The sequence below is a fragment of the Petaurus breviceps genome, unplaced genomic scaffold (genome assembly GCF_028583685.1).
Source record: "Petaurus breviceps papuanus isolate PSGF00001 unplaced genomic scaffold, PetGlider_PUasm1.0 90897, whole genome shotgun sequence".
Classification (NCBI taxonomy): domain Eukaryota; kingdom Metazoa; phylum Chordata; class Mammalia; order Diprotodontia; family Petauridae; genus Petaurus; species Petaurus breviceps.
The window spans coordinates 15390521-15415280 of record NW_027187374.1 but is presented as its reverse complement, the minus strand read 5'-3'; the positions used below and the strand labels follow the sequence as shown (position 1 = coordinate 15415280).

The 24760-nt window shown below is 37.6% G+C and overlaps 1 protein-coding gene across 2 annotated transcripts in view; it reads right to left on the bottom strand.

The window, feature by feature from the left end:
- DOP1B (DOP1 leucine zipper like protein B) overlaps nt 1–24760 on the bottom strand; it is a 171634-nt gene that overhangs the window by 129404 nt on the left and 17470 nt on the right. For both annotated transcript variants that reach the window (XM_069075074.1, XM_069075075.1), the window contains exons 3-9: nt 17429–17610; nt 17158–17328; nt 10829–11018; nt 9029–9127; nt 5792–5915; nt 1139–1248; nt 149–263 (exon numbers count right to left, since the gene is read on the bottom strand). In XM_069075074.1, coding sequence (XP_068931175.1) covers nt 149–263; nt 1139–1248; nt 5792–5915; nt 9029–9127; nt 10829–11018; nt 17158–17328; nt 17429–17610 — 991 coding nt within the window. The remainder of the gene's footprint in view (nt 1–148; nt 264–1138; nt 1249–5791; nt 5916–9028; nt 9128–10828; nt 11019–17157; nt 17329–17428; nt 17611–24760) is intronic.

Genomic DNA, 24760 nt, shown 5'->3' with positions numbered 1-24760 from the left:
TAAATTAAAAAGATGAAAAATCAAAAGATAATATTCATCATTCTGATGACAAAGTTCATAACATTAATCCTGAAAGGGCCACTGAATCATAGAAATATTATGTTATTTTCAACACAATTTTAATATTAAATACTTTCTACTATATTACCTATTTCAGGCTTGTCAAGGAGACTAACAAGGATACGGAAAGGTTTCAGGTAAGCTTGATGACTTTCTTCAAATTCAGAGCTGGTAAACTTCTGATGCAAGATTTCCATCAATGCCTAATTTTTAAAAATGACATGTTAGACTATTTCATACCAACAGTGTGAAAGTTTAAAAGATTTTTTTCTCCTTTTTTGAAGCAACTATGTGGCATAGTAGGCCTAGAGTCAGGAAGACCTGAATTCATATTTGGTCTCAGACACTTATTAGTTGTATGACCCTAGGCAAGTCACTTCTGTTTGCTTTAGTTTCTTAAATGGGAAAATGGAGGCGATAACAGCACTTTTTTTTTTATAGGGTTATTGTGAGGATCCAATAAGATAATATTTGTAAAAAGCACTTTGCACACATTACGTGGCACAACATAGGCACTACAGAAATGCTTATTCCCTTCCCCTCCCCCCTATTATTTTTAGGTCATTTTGAGTTTTGTAAAATACCATTAGATGGAATAAAAGATGTTTTAGACATAGTCCTGCAGGATGTAGCAAACAAGTTGGGGTCTACAAGTACAGATATGAAGGTATGCCTACAATGCTGGTATCAATCAATCAACAAATATTTATTAAGTATCTACTATATGCCAAGTACTGTGCCAGGGGCTTCAAATGCAAGTACAAAGTATGAAATAATCCCTACTTGCAATAACCTTACATCTACTGGGAGAGACAATAAATATATATATGTAAGCATATATATATGTGCTTAAATATATAATATATATAAGCATATATATAACACAAAGTAATTAAATATATAGTAAAAATTCAGGAGAGATGGCAGGAGAGATAGCAGATGGGGTGTTCAGGAAGGACTGGATATATGGACAGAACACACATGTTTTGCAAGGGCTCAGCAAAGTAAGCCTATTGGTATCTCAGAACAAATAGCTCTCTGAATTTGGAAACCTTTGGGCTAAAATGATCCCCCCTACCTCAACTAAGAGGTCTTTTGAGTATTTTTCAAAGAAATAGGCAGATCGGTCTTCATAAGATGTTGAGATGTTCGATTGAGGCACAAGAGTATTTCCTTTGATGTCTGAGCCTACAAACGAAATTAAAAAAACTCTGGTTCAGAAAGGAGTCTAACATAAAACATATAAAGTAAGCAAGACAATATCACATAATATGGGGCAAGATTCCCATCTTCTAATATCTTGTAATATAATTTATCCTAGAAACCCAGAGAATGAGAATGGAGCAATAGAGTTGGAGTCTTATTTCACTGAATGAAAATTGATAACAATAAGAAGCCATGGCTTAGATAGAATATCACTTTAATCTTTCTCAGCAACCTACACTTATTTTTTGCACTGACATGGACATACTTGATCCTGTTAATGAGAACTTCTATGTAAGGCAGGTGTGTTCACTAGTCCCCATCCAATTAGCAATGAGGCATAATAAAAATATTGTTCTTTGAGTGTACACTTGCTAGCTGTGTGACCCTGAACAAGTCACTTAACCTGTTTGCCTTAATCTAGTGGAGAAGGAAATGGCAAACCACTTCAGTATCTTTGCCAAGAAAACCCCATAGACTATATTGATGTGATACGGGTCATGAAGAGTCAGATGTGCCTGAACAGTAATAACCTCTTCTGTGTGTGTGTGTGTGTGTGTGTGTGTGTGTGTGTGTGTGTGTGTGTGTGTGTGTGGTGGTACAACATTTCCACAGAAAGTCATCTATTATTGACATCAAGATTTAACACAAGGGTTGGCTGCCTGTCAACTTATTGTGGAAACAAAATGTGAAGTCCTATTTGCTGCTTTCTGAATTATGGTTTAGAAAGCAATATGATTGTGGTATATGGATATGTGGTATATATATATATATATATATATATATATATATATATATATGGTATGTGGTATATGTGGTAATAGAATACTATTGTGCTATAAGAAACGATGAACAGGCAGACTTCAGAGAAACCTGGACTCATATGAACTGATGCTAAGTGAAATGAGTGGAACCAGGAGAACATTGTACACAGTAACAGCCACAGTGTGTGAGGACTGATTTTGATAGACTCAGTCCCTCTCAGCAATGCAAGGACCTAAAAAATTCCAAAGGACACATGATGGAAAAATGCTAGCTACATACAGAGAAAGAACTATGGAGTCAGAATGCAGAATGAAACAGACTATTTTCTTTTGTTTGTTTTTTTTTTCTTTCTAATGGTTTTTCCCATTCATTATAATTTTTCTATGCAATATGACTAAGGTGAAAATGTGTTTAATAGGAATATATGTGTAGAGCTCATATCAGATTGCAAGCTATCTTAGGGAGGAAGGGGGAAGGAAGGTGAGAAAATTTAAAACTTATAGAAATGAATGTTGAAAACTAAAAACAAATAATTTAATTTAAAAAAAAAGAAAGCGGGGGCGGCCAGGTGGCTCAGCAAGTAAGAGCACCAGCTCTAGTGTCGGGATGACCTGGGGATCGAATCTGGGCTAAGATACTTAGCACCACACCCAGAAATAACTGGCCAGGTAACCTTGAGCAAGTTACTTAACCCCGATTGCTTAAAAAAAATAAATAAATAAAAGGGGCAGCCAGGTAGCACAGCTAGTAGGAGCACCAGCTCCAGTGTCGGGATGACCTGGAGATCGAATCTGGGGCTCAGCACTTAGCACCCACCTGGAAACACCTGGCCGTGTAACCTTGAGCAAGTTACTTAACCCCAATTGCTTAGGGGCAGCCAGGTGGCTCAGCGAGTAAGAGCACTGGTTCCAGTGTCGGGATGACCTGGAGACCGAATCCTGGGCTCAGACACTCAGCACCACACCCATAAATAATTGGCCATGTAACCTTGAGTAAGTTATTTAACCCTGATTGCTTTAAGAAAAAAAGCAATATGAGAGTTTGCAAAATACTGGAAACTGCTGTTGCTACTCTGCAATATGTGAAATGCCAACCAATGAATATCCATCCACATCTGATACTTTTATAGTCCAGAAAGCAATCTTTACCAGATATCTATGGAGTGACACTGTATTGTAGTGGATACAGGGTAAGCTTTGGAGTCAGGAAGCCTCGGATTCAAACTCTGCCTCTGACAGATATTAACTGTGAAATTCTGAGCAAGGCACTTAATTTCTTGGAGTCCCAGAAAACTTTCTAAAGATCATAAATTATAGATGGGCTGCTGTTTTGCTGTGGTGAACAGAGTTTCCACACTGGGAGTTCTCCATACATATCAATTTACAGATCTGTACACTTGGCCCCAATCCCCACCCACAAACCATGACCTATCCTGTCCTAATGTTACACATTGTTGTGGTCTAAGGCTATATTTGGTTTAGTCCAGGAGGTTCAAGGTTTTAAAAAATACAACAGGCACTCATGAACCATAAAATTCAATTAAAAAACACATTAATATTAAAAGGGCACAATTGAAGAATAAAAAAGGATATTAAAATACAACTCCCTTTCTTGAAACACCAGATTAAAAAAAGTCAAGGAAACACTGGTAGGCAGTAGTATTTCAGAAAAAAAAATCTCTGATGATTTCCTCCTTATCACTTCCCCTATCCTCCCACGCTAATCTTTTATAGTTGAAGTTACCAGGTATAGAAGGGCTAAGCTAAGGGTCAGGGCAGAGACCAAGCCCTAGGAGTCAATCCAAGCTCTTACTGCGTCCCACCCCTTGCTGACAAGGTCCCAAAATATTCTGGAGGGGTTTTTAATCTAACTTAAAAAATAAATTATACAATAATATAAAACAATGTACAAATTATTTTTAAATGGTTGGGAAGGGATGTTGGGGCAGTTCCTAAAAATCTTCTAAGATGAAATAATTGTGATGGCCAGGAGTAGCACCAGGAACACCAGGTCCACTGAATGAATAATAGACATCCAATTTTGTCTCTAGTTCTTATCATAGGTATGGACAATCTGAATTAAAATAGTTAAGTCATCATAGACTTCTTGCATGCAATCCACCCAAAAGTCCAGGGTGATATTGGGACTCTATTCAGACTGACAGCCATTTATGTTCTCAGACTCACCAGCCAAAAAATTCCCTCTCCCTAGAACCCTCAATGGGAGATGATACCAAATTTTATTCCCTTCAGACACATTCCCTGGGAGGAGGAGACTCCTTTTCACTTTCATCCTGGGACTTAATATTACTATTAGCAAGACCAATCACATTAAAAAGGTCATATCCTCAATCTTTTAATCACCCCAAAATATATTACATCCATGTTCAAGAATTCTGAAATCGCCTTATCTGACCATAATCTATTAGTCTTAAAGCTCTTCCTCTGCCTTCCCTTACACAATGCGACTCTTCATTCTAACCATGACCTCCAATCCCTTAATTCCTCAATTTTCTCTCAGGTCACCTCCCTTGGACTAGCCACTCTCTCATCTTCTCCCCATGTTGACTGCTTGGTGAAACAATTCAACTCTACACCATCTTCCTCTTGAATCCCTAGCCCCCTTGTCATATCACTGATTATGCCTAGCCAAGCCTCAGTCTTGGATCACTCCCACCATTCATTACCTTCACGCTTATGCATGTGCTGCTGAAAGAAAATGGAGAAATCGCATCCACAACCAGTAACTGGATCTACTACAAATTTATGTCATATAATCTCTACCAGGACCTCAGTGCTGTTGGACAATCCTACCATACCTTCCTCATCAACTCCCTACCCCACTCTCCATGGCAGCTCTTCCAAGAAGTTTCTCATGGTGCTTCCTCCCACATTCTCTGTGCTGAAAACCTTACCTCATTTTTTACAGAAAAAATTTAGGCCATTCACCATGAACTCCCTCTTCTCCCATATTCCTCATCTATCACTACTTTCTCCTTCTTTACCTCTGTCTAACATGATGAAGTGACCTTACCTAATCCCTCTACCTGTCTACCTGTTCAAGTGATCTGATTCTATCCCATCTCCTCCAACAGATTGCCCCCTCTGTCTTCTCACTCTTTCACTTATTGTCAATGTCTCCCTCTCTATTGGTTCATTTCTTACTGCCTACAAACATGACTGCATCTATCCTATCCTGAAAAAACAAACTAAACCAAAATCATTCCTTGATCCTTTCATCCCTACTAACTATGCTATTTCTCTTCTGTCCTTGTAACTAAACTCCTTCAAAAAGTCATCTACAATAGATGCCTCTACTTTTTTCCTCTTACTCTCTTCCTAACGCCTTACAATCTGGCTTCTGACCTGAAATGCTCTTTCCAAAGTTATTAATGATCTCTTAGTGCCAAATCCTGTGGCCTCTTCTCAATCCTCACTCTCCTTGAATGCTCTGCAGTCACTGTTGATCACTCTCTCCTCCGCTATTCTCTTCTCTCTACATTTTTGAAACACCATTCTCTCCTGGTTTTCCTCAATGTATCTGATTACTCCTTCTCTGCCTCCTTTGCTAGATGCTCCTCTAGTTCATACCTTCTAACCACAGGTGTCCCTTAGGGTTCTGTTTCGGGTCTTCTTCTCTTCTCCCTCTACACTACTTTACTTGGTGATCTCATCAGCTCCGGTGGATTTAATTAAATTCTGAACTAGAAACAGCCTACTTTAATTTTTAAGTAAAAAAGTATTACATATTATTCAGTCAGTACCTAGCAACCATGCATAAAATCTTCTGTTAAGAGACATATCTCTTCTCAACAAAGTCTGGGTAGCAGCTGAAAGTATTCGAACAATATCCGATCTGAGCAGTGGAATGGCACTTTTACTGGAGTCCTAATAGGAAAAAGAAAACTTTTCTGTAGATAATTGAAGAAAACAAATCACTTCCTCTCTCAATGCAATTATCAGCAAAATATAAAAAACTTTATTTCTAAAACTTTACATTTAAAACAATTTTTCAAAAGTAGTTCATATTAAATCAGGGTTGCAGTGTTGGAAGGGATCTTAGTGGTCCTGAAGCTCAAATCTCTTCCAGATAGAGAAATTTATTCTACTATATTCATAAGGCATCATTTAGTACCTTCACAAGAACGAAGAATTAAAGAAAAAAGCATTTATTAAGCACTTACTATGTACTAAGCACTTTACAAATATCTCATCTGATCCTCACAACAGCCTTACTATATGTAAAGAGCTGTTAGGTAATAGAGGTATAAAGACAAAAATGAAATAATCCCTGACTGGGGAAGTATAACAGACACAGATTAATAAATAGAATGTGATTAGAAGGAGAAAATACTAAAAACTGGATGAATTATGGAAGGCCTCACAGAGGAATCTGGCCTGATTGACAAACAGAAGCTAAGACTTCTGAGATGTTGGTGCTATGTAAATTCTAGATGCTGTTGCTGCTGCTACTACTACTACTACTACCATGTCTACGATTATCATTATTATTACACACTCTAATCACAGGAAGATAAACCTATGTGGCTATATGAAAGCATGAAATGGAAGGCTGAATATAGGGAACGACTTGTAGGCCAACTGAGCTGGAATGTAGATAAATAAAAGGGGGTGATGTAAAATAAGGCTGGAAAGGGAAGTTTTGAGCTCAATTTTGATGGACCTTAAATGCCACACTAAGGAATTTATATTTTATCTTAGAGGCGACAGGGAACCATTCAAAGTTTTTGGCTAGGAAAATAACACCCATATCTATGCCACAGGGAGATAATTTTGGAAACTGTATGAAGGATGGATTGGCCATAGGAAAGACTGGAGATAGGGAGAACAATTAGGAGGCTGTTACAATGGGATTATCTGAAGTTAATAAGGATTTGAAATAGGGCAGCAGCTATGTGAGTGGGGAAAAGGAAATGAATGCTAGAAGATGTGGCAGGAGAATTGATAGCACATGGAAACTCACTAGCTATGGAGGGGAAGGAAGAGTGAAGATTTAAGGCAGACTTAGAGATTATGAACCTGGATAACTGGAAGGATGGTAGTACCTTCAACAGAAATGGAAATCTGGAATAGAGATGCATTTAGAGGAGAAGATGATGGGGTCCATTTTGGGCATGTTGAATTTGAGATGCTTGATATAATGAGACAGAGGCGTAAAGCAGGCAGCTGGTGATGTAGAACTACCTTGAAGAGATTATGTCTAGATATGAAAATTTGTGAGTCATTAGTATAGAAGTAATACCTAAAAAATAGGAACAATTGAGATCAGCAAGGGAGAAGTAGAGAGAAAAAGAGAAGAAAGCTTAGGCCACAGCCCTGGGGATACTGACATTTATGAGATAGAAGAAGAAGCAAAGAGACCAGGAAAGAGTGGTCATATGGGTAGGTGGAGAATCAGAAGAAATGTAACTTGGGGCTTGGGGAAGGATAGTATATTCAAGAGAAGGTGGTAGTCAACACAAACCCATGTGTATACATATGTGTGTGTATGTATGTGTGTACTTATGTATCTCTTTATCTCTCTATCTCTATCTACGGCTCCCTATCTCACTAAGACTAAGAGCAGAATGGCTATTCACAGGCTTGATTCTACTACTGGTCAGAAAAGGAACTATAACTTACTATATTTCTGAACTGGGCAGCCTAAAGGCCCTCCTCCCCTTCATCCTCACCATGAGCTCACCATATTAGCTTTGTACTTAGTGTGCAAACCCAGTCAGCTGACCCCACTGCAGTTTAAAACTTCTGCATTCCAAAGATCCATAGACCTCACCTTCCCTGGTAGCAGAGATTACAGACAAACAGTAACATGGCCAGCAAGAAAGCCAGTTTCAAGGCAATAATAGGTCAGAAGTCATACTGGCGGGTCTGAGAAGTAATTGGATAGTGAGTAAGCCAGGTCAGAATACACACACAACTCTTTTTAAGAATTTAGCAGCAAAATGGTAGATAATATCTTGAGGGGATAAAAGAGTCAGGTAGAGATTTTTTTTTATGAATGAGAGAGACGTGAATGTCATTTTAAGTAGCGCTAAAATGGTGGCCCTAGGTAGTAAGAGAATAAAGAGGACTGAGGGAGTAGCTGATGGGGCAAACTGCTGGAAGAGATGAGATGAAGGGAATCAGATGAAGAAGTTAGGTTTGGTGAGGAGAAGGCTCTCTCCCACAGAGGCTGGAAGAAAGGTAGAAGGGTTCTGAGGTATGGAATAGAGGAGATGGTGGTGCTCATGATAAATGTCCTCAATTTTCTCAGCAAAGTACGAGGTTAGAGGTAACAGTGGTCTTGAAAGGAGGGAAAGTTCAGAACATCATTGCACAAAGTTGTGATGGATTGGGGGAAAAAAACCAAATGACTGCCGTGTAGAAGTCAGAACCTAGGTGAGGACAGGCAACATAAATCTATAGCAGAATACACTCAATAGCTCAGAAAGAGGAGAGGAAAAACCAGACAATAGATATTAAACAGGCAGGATGTAGACAAAATGTTGACAAATTCAAAGATTAGTAAACTTTTTAACTATAGGGACAAGACTGAAGAGATAGAAGAAAGGCAGCAGTCACATCCCGGGAGATTAAGGAAGTGTATGGAGAGAGTATAGGTCACAGGAAAAACATAATTTACTTTCCCAACCTAAGCTTCTTGCTCTGACATTCGATGTCCCTGTCAGATTGTGGCTTTAACATGGTTATATTTTCTATGGTCTTAAATCTTGTACAAAATCCATCAATTCATTTGGATCCTTTACTAGACATTAGTGAACAGTTCCAAATACTATAAAGCACAATCTCACATTCAATATCTGCTTTGGAACCTTCATCTTTATAAAATGGAAGTTCCTGCCAGTCTGCTTAAGATCATAAAGTAACAATTTAGTAATTCAACTCTCTTTAGTTAAGCAGAGTTGCAAACACTCTATTTGAAAGCTATTCTTTACATTTCCTGGAGGGAAAAATGCTTCAGAGCAAGGCAAATAACTTACCAGGCACGTGTAAAATGGGAAAAAGAAAAGTACTATTTCCAAATTGTTTCTCTGTACCAGAACATTAGAATCCAATAACGATGCACACAAAGATTTTACCTGTAGAAGATAAAACAGTATATTAAATTTATACCTTCAAGACATTTTAGTTATATTTCTGAGCTAAGTTTGTTTTATCTGTGACTGAATTGTTTCTCTGACATCTGTCTTCTCACTTCATTTAGATACCTTACCCTTGTAGTCTGCCAAGAAATAAAGGCACTTTCATTGCCTGTATCTCATTCCATCCCTTGTTACCTAATAGTATTTTGAAATGAGTGGTAGGAATGTCTAATTTTAACCCCATCCCACTTCTGACAAACAGAAATGAGCACAGCCTCCCTGCTCCCCCCAAGAAAAATATGAAATATTACTTGTAGAGGAACATGATCTATATTTTTCTCCAGTATAGAGAACTCCTGGTAAAACTCCCTCTATTGAGCAGGTCAACACTTGCCTTGACAATTTCCTGGGAGCAGTGAGAAATTGAGTGATACTGTCGCACAGTGGGGAAAAAATACTTGGCTAACTATTTCACAGGATCATGTGGAAAATGCAATGCAGTATGTATACACAAATACATATTTGGTTTAGAAAGGTGCTTTCACTGATAGGGCAAAATCTTAAGTGTTGAAATCAGTAATTAGTCAGTAATTTATTATCTTACAAATTTTGCTGGGACACTGAGTGACTAAGTGACTTGTCCAGGGTCACAAAGATAACATATGTCAGTGACAGACTTTAGCCCAGGATTTCCTGAGCCCAAGGCCAGTCCTTTATCCACCACATCACACTGCCTCTCTAAAATACTATATTAAATTAATTATCAATAATAATTTAACAATAATTTCTCACACATTTTACAGTCTTCTAAAAACTTTAAAGCCACAAGACTGATTTTTAAAACAGGTTATAGGAATTATTGCAACAATATTATCTTTTTGTGAGAAATAAAAAAAAATAAATTGAAGTTTCTTTGGAACTGCTTTCAGAACCAGTTTATAAGTCACATAAGAGAAACAGTCTCATTACTTCATAGTTAAGATATACTCCTAATAACACCAAAACGGGTACCCAGCTTAATCACACGCTTTATTCACCAAATTTGGCTCTTTTGTCTGCTTCTAAAAAGATTTACAACCATGGAGGGTTGTTGTACATAAAATTCTGAGAGACAAAGTTCTGGGTATAAAGGATCAATTTATTAATTAGACTGGTCAATAATTAATAATAATAATAATAATTATTAATTAATAATCAAATGACACAGCATTAAAATTAATTTTCCTCAGAACAGATACATCTACTTAGTTATTGACATACATGTGCATACACATGCATGTACATTATGTGTGTATATACATACATACCACACGCACACATGTGTTTTATATGTACACATGTATAATGGGGATATTTTGGAAGAGTTCCAAATATGTTCTGAACCTCATCACCATTATTGGATTACATTTAGAGTCCTCTCAAGGTAATTATTTAGAATCAGACAACATTCCTTTAGGTGTTTAGTTTCTGTTTGTTAAAGAAAAAAAGTCATATTACCACATGTTCTCAGCTTACACCTAACAACTAAGACCATTATTCACACCACAGTGACTCATGGAACACTTCCATTTCCCTTAATGTTAACTTATTTCTCTACTGTTCTTTTCAAGAGCTTGGAAAAGAATAGGGAAGAAAGAGAAGCAGAGATCAAGACCACTCCAACCCCTAAATCTCTTCTGAGAAGTATGATGAACTTACTGTGAGTTGGTAATCGGTCCCCAGCATATATGTCTGTTCTTGGCCAGGCAATTCTCTTTGTATGTGGCTGACTATAAAAAGGGATGCCGGGAGTCTTATGGAAGGACTCACCACAACTGCTCCCCACAGCGCAGTATAGAATACATCTTTGCCAACAACATGGGACAGCCTCAGAAGCAAAGCATCTGTTCTGTTACAAAATTGTAAAATTATTATTAAAGATTTCGTTCTCCATATTTTTATTCCATATCTATTCTAATTGTGGCATGCCTTCTGGGATAATTCCCCCATCATGTACAAATTACTCTAGGGTTTGGTCCCCAGAGAATGGCTACCATCTCAAGTTCTAGCAAAATCCTGTGGGCTTGCCTTTCCTCTGAAATTACCTTCTATTTACTTTATATAACTTATATATACATAGCTATTTTCATGTTGTCACCCTCATTAGAATGTAAACTCTTAGAGGGCAGAGACCATTTTTTTTTTGCCTTTTGTTGTATCTCCAGGTTTTAGCATAGTAGCTGACAAAAAATGAACACTGAATAAATGCTTAATAATCAAATGAGTTATTGCACTTTTAATAGCATAGGTCAACAAGTCCCCACCACTGGATTTCTCCTGAATACTGACTGAAAGTCTGTAGTCATAATTAACTCTCAGCAAAGGCATTTAACAAAAAGGCACAGTAAAAACAATAGCAACAAAATATTCCATTCTACTCTCGTCAACCTGGGGCCCACTTTCCTGCAAATACAGTGTCTAAAGGAAGAACAGGCTCAAATTTGGAGTATGAGGATAATGAGGAGGAATGGGTGTAAAATACATATGAGGCAAAGGTCACTCATGACTTCTGGAACTCTAAGGCCTAGAAATTTTTCTCTCTTTAGATTCTTTAAGTAATTCTCCTTTATTGCAGCATGTCTGGTGTCAGATTGCTTAGCTAGATTCTAGGAGCTGCTCTTCTTCAAAGTTCAACTCTCAGCTGTCAATAGTTATAAAAACCCATTTCCCGCATCAAAAAACTAAAAAAATAAGAAAGACAGAAGCACTATATAAAAGTATAAAAGGACATCAGTTTGTCAGAAATAAAATGAGTCGATAGTTTTTAGTGTTAAATATTTATAAAGACACCTACTTTCTTTGAAACACTAAATAAAAGAATGCTGACTAAAATATGGAAAGTGGTCTTTGACTTAAGAAACACTGGCAAGCTATTTGTGTTGTCCTTACAATTCTAATGAATTATCTGCTGCCTCCTTCCATTGCTTTGCTACATTTTCTTTTCTTTTAAATCCACCTTTATTTTTTCTTTGTAAAAAAATGACCTGGCAAAATTTCCTCCTGAAATAATTAAAAATGAGAAAGAGAAAATCATTGTCATATTTATAAAAAAAGGAACAATGTTTCTGATTGTGTGATGAATGACACTGATTAATCTTCCATTAAGGCTGGTTAAAAAAACAGAATTTATTCTTGCTCTGCTTTGAAAAACTTAAGCTAACTTGTTAGTTGGAAGACTACTTTCCTGGTTCATAGTGATCCACAGATAGTAAGTAAGCACTTAATGAATAGTAGTTGAATTTGCAGCAATTCCACATACCAGTTTAAATCATAGGAGAGCAGAGTACCACTGTTCTTCAAGGACATAAGTTCTGCCTAAATAAAGTGCCTGCTAGCTCTTGGGAGGGACTTACTCTTGAAAACTATTAAAAAAAAAATAAAACCACTCATTGCTTTGAATAAGGGTTTAGTGCTGGTGTTTGTAGTTTTATTTTCTCCCTTTATCTTTTTTGGGAGGGTGAAACAGAATTGGCTTGAGCAGCCATTATATGGAAACTTAGAAGAAATAACAAGCATTCCTAATGTTTTGACAACAGCTAGGTCAGTTACTGCAGGTATTTTCCAGTTCTGCTTTTTATCATACTTTTCATAGGTGTGTTTTATCTTTACTAGATTATAAATTCCTTGAAAGAAGTTCAGTTCAGTACCTAGCACACACAGTTAGTACCTAAAAGGTATTGAATTTACCAATAATTATTTGTTGTGGATTGGTTGTTTTTTGTTTTTTGTCTTTTTGGAGGGGGAAAGGCAGGGCAATTGGGGTTAAGTGACTTGTCCAAGATCACGCAGCTAGTAAGGGTTAATTGTCTGGGGCTGAATTTGAACTCAGGTCCTCGTGACTCTATTCACTGCTCCACCTATCTGTCCCTACTAATAATTATTTGAAGGAATCTTTTTAGGTCTAAATTTCTTCATCTGTTTTAAAGTCCACATCCTGGGCTACCTCCCTAGCTCTCAGGATGGTTCCCCTAGAAGGCAACTATTCCAGATTTAAGGCATTCTGTGTGTCTATACTACTAACACTAAAACTCAATAGCTCTGACTGGTGAACTTACTTTTAATAATCAGTCAGTAGACAGAACTAGATCAAAGCAAAGGCATTTATTGAGAATAGTAAGGCATTTATAAGAATAGTACCTACAAAGCATTTCCCCTATAAATCTAGGGCACATTCTCCCACAATTACACTAAGCATCTTTAAAAAGAGTGGGCATTGGGGAGGCCAGGTAGCACAGTGAGTAAGAGCACCGGCTCCAGTGTTGAGAAGACCTGGAGATCGAATCCCGGGCTCAGACACTTAGCACCCACCCTGAAACACCTGGCCGTGTAACCTTGAGCAAGTTACTTAACCCCAATTGCTTAGGGGTGGCCAGGTGGCTCAGCGAGTAAGAGCACCGGCCCCAGTGTCGGGACGACCTGGAGATCGAATCCCGGGCTCAGACACTCAGCACCACACCCAGCAATAACTGGCTGTGTAACCTTGAGCAAGTTACTTAACCCCAATTGCTTAGGGGTGGCCAGGTGGCTCAGCAAGTAAAAGCACCGGCCCCAGTGTCGGGACGACCTGGACATCGAATCCCGGGCTCAGACACTTAGCACCCACCCAGAAAAACCTGGCCGTGTAACCTTGAGCAAGTTACTTAACCCCGATTGCTTAAAAAAAATAATAAAAAGAGTAGGCACACAATTAGAATACATTGGTAGGGAGGTACACACATATCAAAGTCGATGTATATTTCTGGCACTGTAAGGCATCAATGTCCTTTCGCTTCCTGTATCATTCTCATGCTCCCTCTCTTCCAGCCAAATTACTCAGCTTGTTTCTCTGTACCTGGTCCTTTCTGTAGCTCAGCCTCTGAAGGTCAGAATTCTCAAATCATACAAAGACATACTCTTCAGAGCTGCCTCCTCACTCAGTTTCTTAGGCCCCATTCTCTGTTGGGTTTGATGTCTTCTACTGGGCAAGGAATTCTAAGAGATGTGGCCAATGAGGTGGGGAATGGAAAGAAATTTCTCTTCCCAACTCCAAAAGGTGACATTATTCCTTTTCAAGCACTGGGTTCTTCCATTATTGGCTTTCTTATCTGTTGCTAGTGATCATATACCTCAAAGCCATCTCCTATCTCCTCTCACTCCATAGAGAGCATGTCTCAATTCTGAAAGGGCCTCTAAGAGTGTGGTCAATCCTGGGCCAACAAATAACTAGTTCCCCTCTTATTCCACAAATTTTATTTGGGGTAAAAAAGTATAGGTATATACTTTGCACTTAATTTAAAATCTTATCATCTTGTTGTCTTTATAACCTGCCCCTAATCTTTGGTGATTTCATCAATAGAAGTACAAGTAAAATGTAGATGACAACATTTACCCTACATTAGATGACAATGGTTTATTGCAAATGAGGTAAAGTATTTGAAAATGCTTTAAAAAGGAAAACATATAAAAACATAAAGCATATCAAACCCTCCCATCCTTATGTGCTCCATCCTTCTCCTGACAAAACCTTAGTTTTGAGTTCTGTGTGACAACAGAAGGAGCTGGATTTATGATACCATATCTTGTGCTCCTTTCATCTTAGTTTCCTGACACAGATGAGATCAGGAAACTGCTTTAAAAAACTGAAAGCAGCATTTTGAACCTATTGTTTTCCCTTTTTATTACTTCTAGGAATAGGTACTATATCTATAAATTCATTGGTATAGGGAACTAATGAATATGGAAACTTCCTCTATTATATCAGGTCATCACCTCTGCAACTTATAGTCTCAGCTGCCTGGAGCTCTGAGAAGTAAAATGATTTGCCCAGGATCATAGAGCCAGGGTGTCAAGACCTGAACCCAATCTTCTTGGCTTCTTATAATCATCTGTATTTACTATACAATGATGGAAAAAATAAAAAACCATGCTGACTGGTTGTAGGGTTAATGGAGTATAAAATCTTCTCTGTCCATTAATAGGCTTATGTGACCACATATGTTCCTTTTTCCCTTGGAACATGGTCCATGTTTCCAGGTCTAAAGGTACACAGGTATTTCAATCAGGGATGCCCTGCTGCTTTGAGCTCTGGCCTAATTCACAGCTGTGATACATCCTGAGTCATACAGAGCCCATCAGGTGATTCAGGGAGAGTTATATTGCCTTGGGGGAGGAGCTGGCTTAGGGGAAGCTTGCTTATGAGAGGCTTTCTTACAGGAAGGTTTTTACACCTTTTGGCACTGGGCCAATTAGACACTGAGTCACATCAGTTGTGATGCCTTCTGGCTCTGAGCCTATTAGTTAAAAACTATATATACTAGGAGGTTAGTATTTTACTTCGGGACTCAAAGTCATGGGAAGAATGTTTCTTTGTGATTTGGTCAGATGAGACTCTGGGTAGCCATTGTTAAGGCTCTCCCCCAACTTTGTGAACCCAGATATTGGTGCTCCCTGGTCTGGTGATTAGGTATCTATCTATTCCTCTGTTTAGACAGTTGGAATCCTGTCTATGGAATTCTTTCTTGGATACTCACTTCTCTCTACTTATATATCTTTCTCATTGTTTGATTAAAGTAAAATTACTAACCCCCCTGAAGCTATCTTTCCTTCAGAAAAGCAGATCAATAACCTGTATTAGCAGCCTTCCTGTGTGCTGGTGTTATTGGTCTTACACCCCCACAGCAGCTGCTAGTAGCATTCCCACTATACCCTCACCTGTCTTTTGATCTCTAGTGTCACATCTCCAACTATGTATTAGACATCTTGAACTTCACATCCCCAAAACATCTAAAAATCAACATGTCCAAAACTGAACTCGGCATCTTTCCCATAAAAATCTTCTAATGTTCCTATTACTATGAGGGGTACTCCCATCCTCCCAGTCCCTCAGGATTGAAACCGAGGCGTCACCCTCAATTCCTCACTGTCTCTCACCTCCCATATCTAAGAAGATGTCAAGTTCTGCCATGCCTGCTTTTATAACATCTTCAATATACCCTCTCCCTCTGACACTGCAACCACCAAGAAGTAAACCCTCATTACCTCACACATGGAGGATTGTGATAGCCTGCTGGTTTGTCTCCCTGCCTCAAGTATCTCCCTACTTCAATCCGTGCTCTCAAATTGGTCTTCTTAACACACAGGTCTAACCATGTCACCTCCCCTCTCCCTAAATCAATAAACTCCAGTGGCTCTCTATTACTTCCAAGATGAAATATAAAATCCCCTGTTTGGCTTTTGAAGCCTTTTATAACCTGACCCCTTCCTACCTTTTCAGTCTTCTTACACTTTTCTCTGCACCATGTATTCTGATCCAAAGACACCAGCCTCCTTGCTGAAGCTTGAATCTGGCACTCCATCTCTTGACTTGGTATATTTTCACTGGCTGTCCCCCATGCCTGGAACACTCTCCCTCCCCTTCTCTGACTCCCAGCTTCCCTAGTTTTTCTTCAAGTCTCAGTTAATGTTCTACCTTCTGCAAGATTTCCACATACTACTTAATCTTGGTGCCTTCTCTCTGAGAGTACCTCTGATTTATCCTGAATAAATTGTGTTTGTAAATGGCTGTTTGCATGTTGTTCCTTCCCACCCCGAATTAGACTGTAAGCTCACTGAGAGTAAGAGGCATATTTTCTTTTTTTGTGTGTCTTTCTTTGTATCCCTAATGCTTGGCACAATGTCTGGCACACAGCTGAATGCTAGCTAACTGATTCCAATGATATCCACCCCTGTATAGTGCTTTATATCGCAAGTTTTACTATATTATACCCTTTTTACAGATGGAGAAAGTGAGGCTAAGCAAAGAGAAAAATAACAAATATTACAACTATGATTTAAATCCCATTTCCTAAATCCAAGCCCTATACCATGTTTATAGTTTATACAACAAATGTGAGAGGGAAAAAGAGATGCTTTTGCTCCTCCCAAAAGACATTTCTACCTCCATGACAGGAGAACATAGTATATGACTCCCATTAAAAGTCACTGTTGATTAACTAAGGACAAGTCCTTACCTGTCATAAATCTCTGAGCCTTCCTCTAGGCCAGGCAGCAGCCCAATAAGAAATGCCTGAAGACTTGGCAGAAGCAGCTTCTTCAGTGGAAGAAAGTATTTCTCATACAGACCAAGGAGGACAGGCCTCACTGACACTGCTCCATTTGTCAGAAGGGGAAACAAGCCACAGCTGAGAGAAGGGAAAAAGGAAAAGATCAATAATACTTTCCGATTTGAAAATTAAACATGCTTTCTTGATAACAAAATAGAATTTCAAAAAGCAAACCTACCTGTAAAGGAACAAATCTTTGGCAAGCCATTTTGTCCCAATGATTTTAAATATGATTTCATAGGTCTCTAGGGCTTTCAAATGTACTCCACTAGGCAAAGCTGGATGCAAACACTGAGCTAATCTCTTACTGATAATGAGACGTCTTGGCAATAGAGAATATGTTAGATTACTTTGAAGAGCCTGTAAAATTAGTAATACACAAAAAAGATGACTAAGAGTTAAATGTAAATCTGACACTCATCTAGAGCGCTAACACAAGGAAAACAAGCCATTCCCCCTCCACTTAATAGAATTTCATTTTTTCAATTACGTGCAAAGATGGTTTACAACATTTACTTTTATAAAACTTTGAGTTCCAGTTTTTTTCTTCCCTCTCCTTCTACCTTACCCCTTCTCAAAGATGGCAAACAATCTGATATAGACTATACACGTACAATCATATTAAAAGTATTTCCAAATTAGTCTTGCTGTGAAAGAAGAAATCAGAACAAATGGGGAAAACCATGACAAAGAAAAAAAGAGAGAGAAAATAATATGATTTGGTTTGCATTCAGACTCCATAGCTCTTTCTCTGGATGTGAATAATATTTTCCATCATGAGTCTTTTGGAATTGTCTTAGATCATTGTATTGCTGAGAAGAGTTAAGTCTATCAAAGTTGGTCATTGCACAATGTTGCTATTACTGTGTATAATGTTTTCCTGGTTCTGCTCACTTCATTCTGCATCAGTTCATGTGAGTTTTCCCAGGTTTTTCTGAAATCCACCTGCTCATTATTTCTTATGGAAAAATAACATTACATTGATACACCACAACTTGTTCATCCATTCCCCAATTGATGGGATCCCCTCAATTTCCAATTCTTTGCCACCACAAAAAGAACAAATATTTTTGTACAAATTGGTCCCTTTCTCTTTTTTATCTCTTTAGGATATAGAGCTAGTAGGGATATTACTGGATCAAAGGGTATGTGGAGTTTTATAGCCCTTTGGGCATAGTTCCAAATTGCTCTCCAGAGTGGTTGGATCAGTTCACAACTCCACTAACAACGCATTAGTGTTCCAATTTTCCCACATCTCCTATTTATCATTTTCCTGTTTTGTCACATTAGCCAATCTGATAGGTGTGAATTGGTACCTCAGAGCTGATTTGATTTGCATTTCTCTAATCAATAGTGATTTAGAGCATATTTTCATATGACTACAGATAGCTTTAATGTCTTCATCTGAAAACTGACTGTTCATATTCTTTGACCATTTTACAATTAGGAAATGACTTGTATTCTTATAAATTTGACTCATTTCTCTATATATTTTATAAATGAGACCTTTATCAGAGACATTGGCTATAAAAATTATTTCCCAGCTTTTGTTATTTTCTTCTAATCTTGGTTGCATTGACTTTGTGCAAAACCTTTTTAACTTAATGTAATTAAAATTACCCATTTTTGTATTTCATAATGTTTTCTGTCTCTTGTTTGGTCATAAATTCTTCCCTTCCCCATAGATCTGACAGGTAAGCTATTCCTTGCTCTCCTAATTTGCTTATAGTATTACCCTTCATTTCTTAACCATGTTCCCATTTTGACCTTATCTTGGTATACAGTAACACAAGCAAGTTTTTTAGCCTTAAGTGTCACCACCAAGATTAAAATAATATAACAATGTGCAGAACTTAGTAGAGAAAAAATAAGTAGATAATTGAGTAGGGCACCACACACAAGGGGAGTGCAACAAGGGAAAACTTTAATATCATTTTTGATAAATGTAAATATTTTTAATTCTAGAAACAATTTATCTCTGTGCCTATGAGTGTTTTGTAACTGTATTTAATCATATTCATATAGGGGAGCCAAGATGGTAGAGTACAGCCCAGTACCCAGCTTAACTTTCCCAACATTCCCATCCAAACAATTTTAAAATAATTCTCAGATTAAATTTTGGAGTGGCAGAGCCAATAAAAGGTCAGAGTGAGACATTTTTCCAGTTGAAGCAATTCAGGAGGTCTGCAAGAGAGCTCTGTAACAGTAGAGCGGGTGCAGGCCCAGAGTGCAAAAGCAACACCAACAGTAGGCCTTGGAGGTAGCCAGGACAGCAGCAGATTGGGGGGTTCTTGGCCCAGAGATGGCAACGGGGTGAGACAACTGATCAGAAAGGGGGCCTTGCTGGCACTGAGTGCAACTGGCACTGATTGGCAATTCTATTACCTATAAGTAGTTTTAAGTTGCAGTTCCAGGACAGAGAAGAGTACTTGTGATCTGATGGAACACAGTAGGGGCCCTGGTCCCAGTTACTGGGTCAAGAGGAGTACTAGTCCTTCTGGTTGAAGGAGAGCAGGGGTCCCTCCTGGATAAGGAGTAGGAGAATAGTGACCACACCTCTCTCAGGATAATATCACCCTAGAAACATTGAAAACTTGCAGACTTCCTGAACTAGCTCTGAAAGCAGCAGCATAAAAAATCCTAAAGTTTGGCACAATGCCTCTCCTATCCCAGGTGAGCAGAGTCCAACTTTAACATAAAGTTCAGGTGAATAAATAGGCTGGGAAAATGAGCAAGTAACAAAAAATAGAACTTGACTATAGAAAGCTACTACAGTGGCAGTGAAGACCAAGATGTAAACTTAGAAGAAGATAACTATGAAAACAGCTACCTAAAAAAGCCTCAAAGAAAAACACTAATTGAACCAAAGGACAGAAAGAATTCCTGGAAAAGTTAAAGAAAGAAATTAGACTGGTAGAAGGGAAAAGTTAAGAATGGAAATGAGAGTAATGTAAGAAATGTATGAAGAAGAGAACTAATAGTATGGTAAAATAGGGGCACAAAAAATACTGAAGGAAAGAACACATTAAATAACAGGAAATGTATGAAAAAAGAAATGTATGAAAAAGAGAACTAATAGTTTGGTAAAATAGGGACACAAAAAAATACTGAAGGAAATAACACATTAAATAACAGGATTGTCCTAATAATAAAAGAGGCACAAAAACTCACTGAAGAAAATAACTCCTTAAAAAGTAGAATAGGCCAAAAGGAAAAGGAGGTACAAAAGCTCACTGAAAAAAAATTAATTTCTTAAAAATTAGAATTGGGCAAGTGGAAGCTAATGACCTGATGAGACTTCAAGAGACAATAAAAGTCAAAAGAATGAAAAAAAAATAGAAGAAATTGTGAACTATTATCATTGGAAATACAACTGACCTGGAAAATAGATTGAGGGGAGAGAATTTAAGAATTATTAGACTACCTTAAAGTCATAATGAAAAAAAAGAGCCCAGATAAACTATTTTAGGAAGTTATCAAGGAAAAGCGACCTGATGTCTTAGATCCAGAGGGTAAAATAGAAATGGGAAGAAACTACAGATCACCTCCTGAAAGAAATCCTAAAATGAAAACTACCAGAAATATTATAGCTAAATTCCAGAGCTCCCAGTTCAAGAAGATAACATTGCAAGCAGTCAGAAAGAAACAATTCAAATATGAAGCCACAGTCAGAATCACACAAGATGAGCAGCTTCTACATTAAAGGATCAGAGGTCTTGGAATATGATATTTCAGAGTGCAAAGATTGTTCTCACAGCCAAGAGTCACCAAGAATCACCTATGCTTCCCCCCCCTAAAAAAACTGAGGATAAACCTTCAGGAGAAAAAACTAGACATTTAATGAAATTCTGGGCTCCCAAGTATTCCTGGTGAAAAGACCAGAGCTGAATAGAAAAACTGACATTTAAACAGAAGACTTAAGAGAAGCATAAAAAGGCAAACATGAAATAATAATCATAAGAGGCTCCCTGGAATTAAACTGTTTACATTACTACAGGGGAAGATGATGTTTGTAACTCCTAAGAGCTTTATTATAGCAGTTAAAAAGGAGTTTATATAGACTGAGGGCATGGATGTGAGTTGATTATTGTGGAATGATCTCCAAAAAAAATTAAGGGGTGTGAAAAAAGCATGTACTGGGAGAAAGGCAAAGGCAGAGGCATAATGGGGAAAATTTTCCCACATAAAAGAGGTGCACAAGGAAGAGTTTTTACAGTGAAGGAGGAAAGGGAGAGATTGTGGGCAATGCTTGAACTTCAATGTAATTAGAATTGTTTCAAATAGGGAAGAATATAGATATGGATATGGATACACACAGTTGGATATAGAAAGGGGAAAGGGATGATAAATATGTGGAAGAGGAATTATAAGGGGAAGGGATGGATTGGGATATATTGCATACATATAGATGCAAATACATATATGGCAAACACAGATATGCATATAGTGTGTTTATGTGTTTGCACACACATATTTACTTGTTTTTTCTTTTAGTTGTAAAGATATCATAGGTAACCGAATCTCCCAATGCTTTCCTAGGAAATGTTTGCACAGTTAATTCAGAGTCAAGATCAATAATCAAGTTATAGCTATGATTTTAGCAATATAATAAGCTGGAGAAGAATTCCAAGTATAAGTAATGGTCAGAGGTAAGACAGACTTTAGAGGAGAGAGAAGTACAAAGTAAAATGGGATGGAGAAAAAGACAGTGATCCTAACTGTGAATATAAATGGGAAGAGCTAACCCATAAAATGGAAGCAGATAGCATAATGGATTGGAAACCAGAATCCAATAAAATGTATACAAGATATGTGGTATACTTGGGACAGAAACACACACACAGAGTTGAAATGAAGGGATGGAGCAGTCTCTTTTGCTTCAGCTGAAGAGGGCAGGGGTGACAATCATGATCTCAGACAAAGCAAAAGCAAAAATAAGCCTAGTTGGAAGAGATAATCAGATAAACTACATCTTACTAAAAGGTACCATAGACAATGAAGTAATATAAAAAAATTATAGCAAGTTTCTCTGAAAATGCCTCACATTTCTCAAATATATAGGTTACTGAATCAAATTTATAAAAATATAAGTCATTCCTCAATTCATAAATAGTCAAAAGATATGAACAGGCTGTTTTCAGAAGAAGAAATCAAAGCTATCTATAGTCATGTAAAAATGTTCTAAATCACTATTGATTAGAGAAAGTCAAATTAAAAGAACTCTGAGGTACCACCAACAGTTATCAGAAATGACAAAAAAGGAGAGGATGAGGGAAAACTGGTACATTACTGAACAGATCCAACCATTTTGGAAAAAAATCAGGAACTATGCCCTTTAATGTGCATACCCCTTAATCCAGCAATACCACTACTAGGTTTGTACCCAAAAGAGATCTAAAAAAGGAAAAGGGCCCATATTTATATAAATATTTATAGCAGCTCTTTCTGAGTTGGCAAAGAATTGGAAATTGAGGGGATGCTCATCAATTAGGGAGTGGTTGAACAAACTGTGGCATATAATTGTGATTGAGTACTATTGTGCTATAAAAAATGACAAAGGTGGTGGTTTCAGAAAAAGAAAAACCATGGCTAGACCTATATGAACTGATGCAAAATGAAGCAAGAACCAGGAAATCATTGAGCACAGTGACAGCAATGTTGTTATGATGGTCAACTGTGAAAGACTGCTCTGATCAATACAGTGATCTCAAAATGAAAAAATGCTACTCAACTTGAGATAGAGAATTGGTGAACTGAGTGCAAACTGAAGCATAATATTCTTGCTTTATTATTTTTTGAGATATTGCTAATATATAAGTGTTTTGCATGATTTCACAAATATATTTGATATTATATTGTTTGCCTTCTCAGTAGTAGGTTCCCTTGTGAGGGAACGAATCTGAAACTCAAAATTTAAGATTTTTTAAAAAGTTTTTTTGTTTGTTTTTGTTTTGTAGGCAAGGCAATTGGGGTTAAGTGACTTGACTTGCCCAAGGTCACACGGCTAGTAAGTGTTAAGTGTCTGAGGTCAGCTTTGAACTCAGGTCCTACTGACTCCAGGGCCAGTCAGTGCTCTATTCACTTTGCCACCTAGCTACCCTAAAAACTCACAATTGTAAAAGGACAGAATATTCTAAATATGTCCTTTAAAAGTATTCACATGTATCACATGAAACTTGGTGGTACAGTGGAAAGAGCTTTGGACTTAGAAAGAACAGACTTCAACTCCATCCTCAAACACCCTCTAAACCTCATTTTCCTCATCTGTAAAATTATCAAAACGTGACCTACCTCACAAGACTGCTATGAGCTCAAATGAGATCAAATATGTAATGTGCTTTATAAATCTTAAAACATGATATAAATGCAAGCAATAATCATAATAATGGTGATGATTATTATTTATAGAGAGAACGCTCAAAGCTTCCATCTCCATGCCTCTGCACAGCCCACACAGCCTCCACATCTGGAAGTCCTCCTTCCTCCTCATTTCTGCTTCAAACACTCTCACTTTTCTTTCTAGATGAAGCTTCAGCACCACCTTCTACCCAGCCTTTCCCAATTCCTCCCAATTGTTAGTGCCTTCTCTTCCTAGCTACTTTGTATTTATTTGCATTTTTTACTTTTATAGTTATACTATATTTATATGTACTTCTTGTAACTCCTTGAGAGTAGGGATTATTTAATTATTTATACTTGCACGCTCAGTGCCTAGCATGGTTCCTGGCACGAGGCAAATACTTAAATTGCTTAGTGATTGATTCCAGTTCTGTCTTCTGTAAACTGAGGAGTTTGGAGCAGTAAGTTACCTTACTGCCCTAAGGCTATGATCCTATTTACAATCTTGGGTCTTACTTGGGTAAATATGAAGATTAGTTTATGGTCTGCATACACATTTACTAACGGCGAGAGAAGCCATCCCAGAAGCAGAATGAACGATAGGGAAATTATAGGATCATAAATTTAGAGCTGCAGGATACCTTAAAGGTCAGTTAGTCTAACCCCTCATTTTACAGGTCAGGAAACTGAGTCAGCTGAGAAAGGGTAACCTTATCTTTGGGACTCTAACTCTATTAACTACTCAGTTTCAGAATAAAATTTTATTATATGTCATTTACTATTTACTATTATATGTCATTTACTAAATAAATAACTCACTCAATGTTTTGACTTGAAATGATTCACTAATTCCATAGGGAGTCAAAAAATTTTGCAGGTATTAAATGTTAAAAATAGTCTAAAAACCTCTAGTGAGAAGTGAAAAGTGTCTATATTTTAATAATTTATATATGGAGATATTAACTTAACTGTTCTGTCCTTTGTTGCCCAGCTTGCCAAGACCTTAGGATGTAGAACTAGAAGTGTCTTTGAGGATCATCTGGTCCAATTCTCATTTTACAGATGATTCCCAGGGAAATCAAATAATTTGCTCAAGGCCACAGAGGCAGCAAAAATGATAATAATGATGATGATGATAATTGACATTTACATAGCACTTTAAAATTTTCAA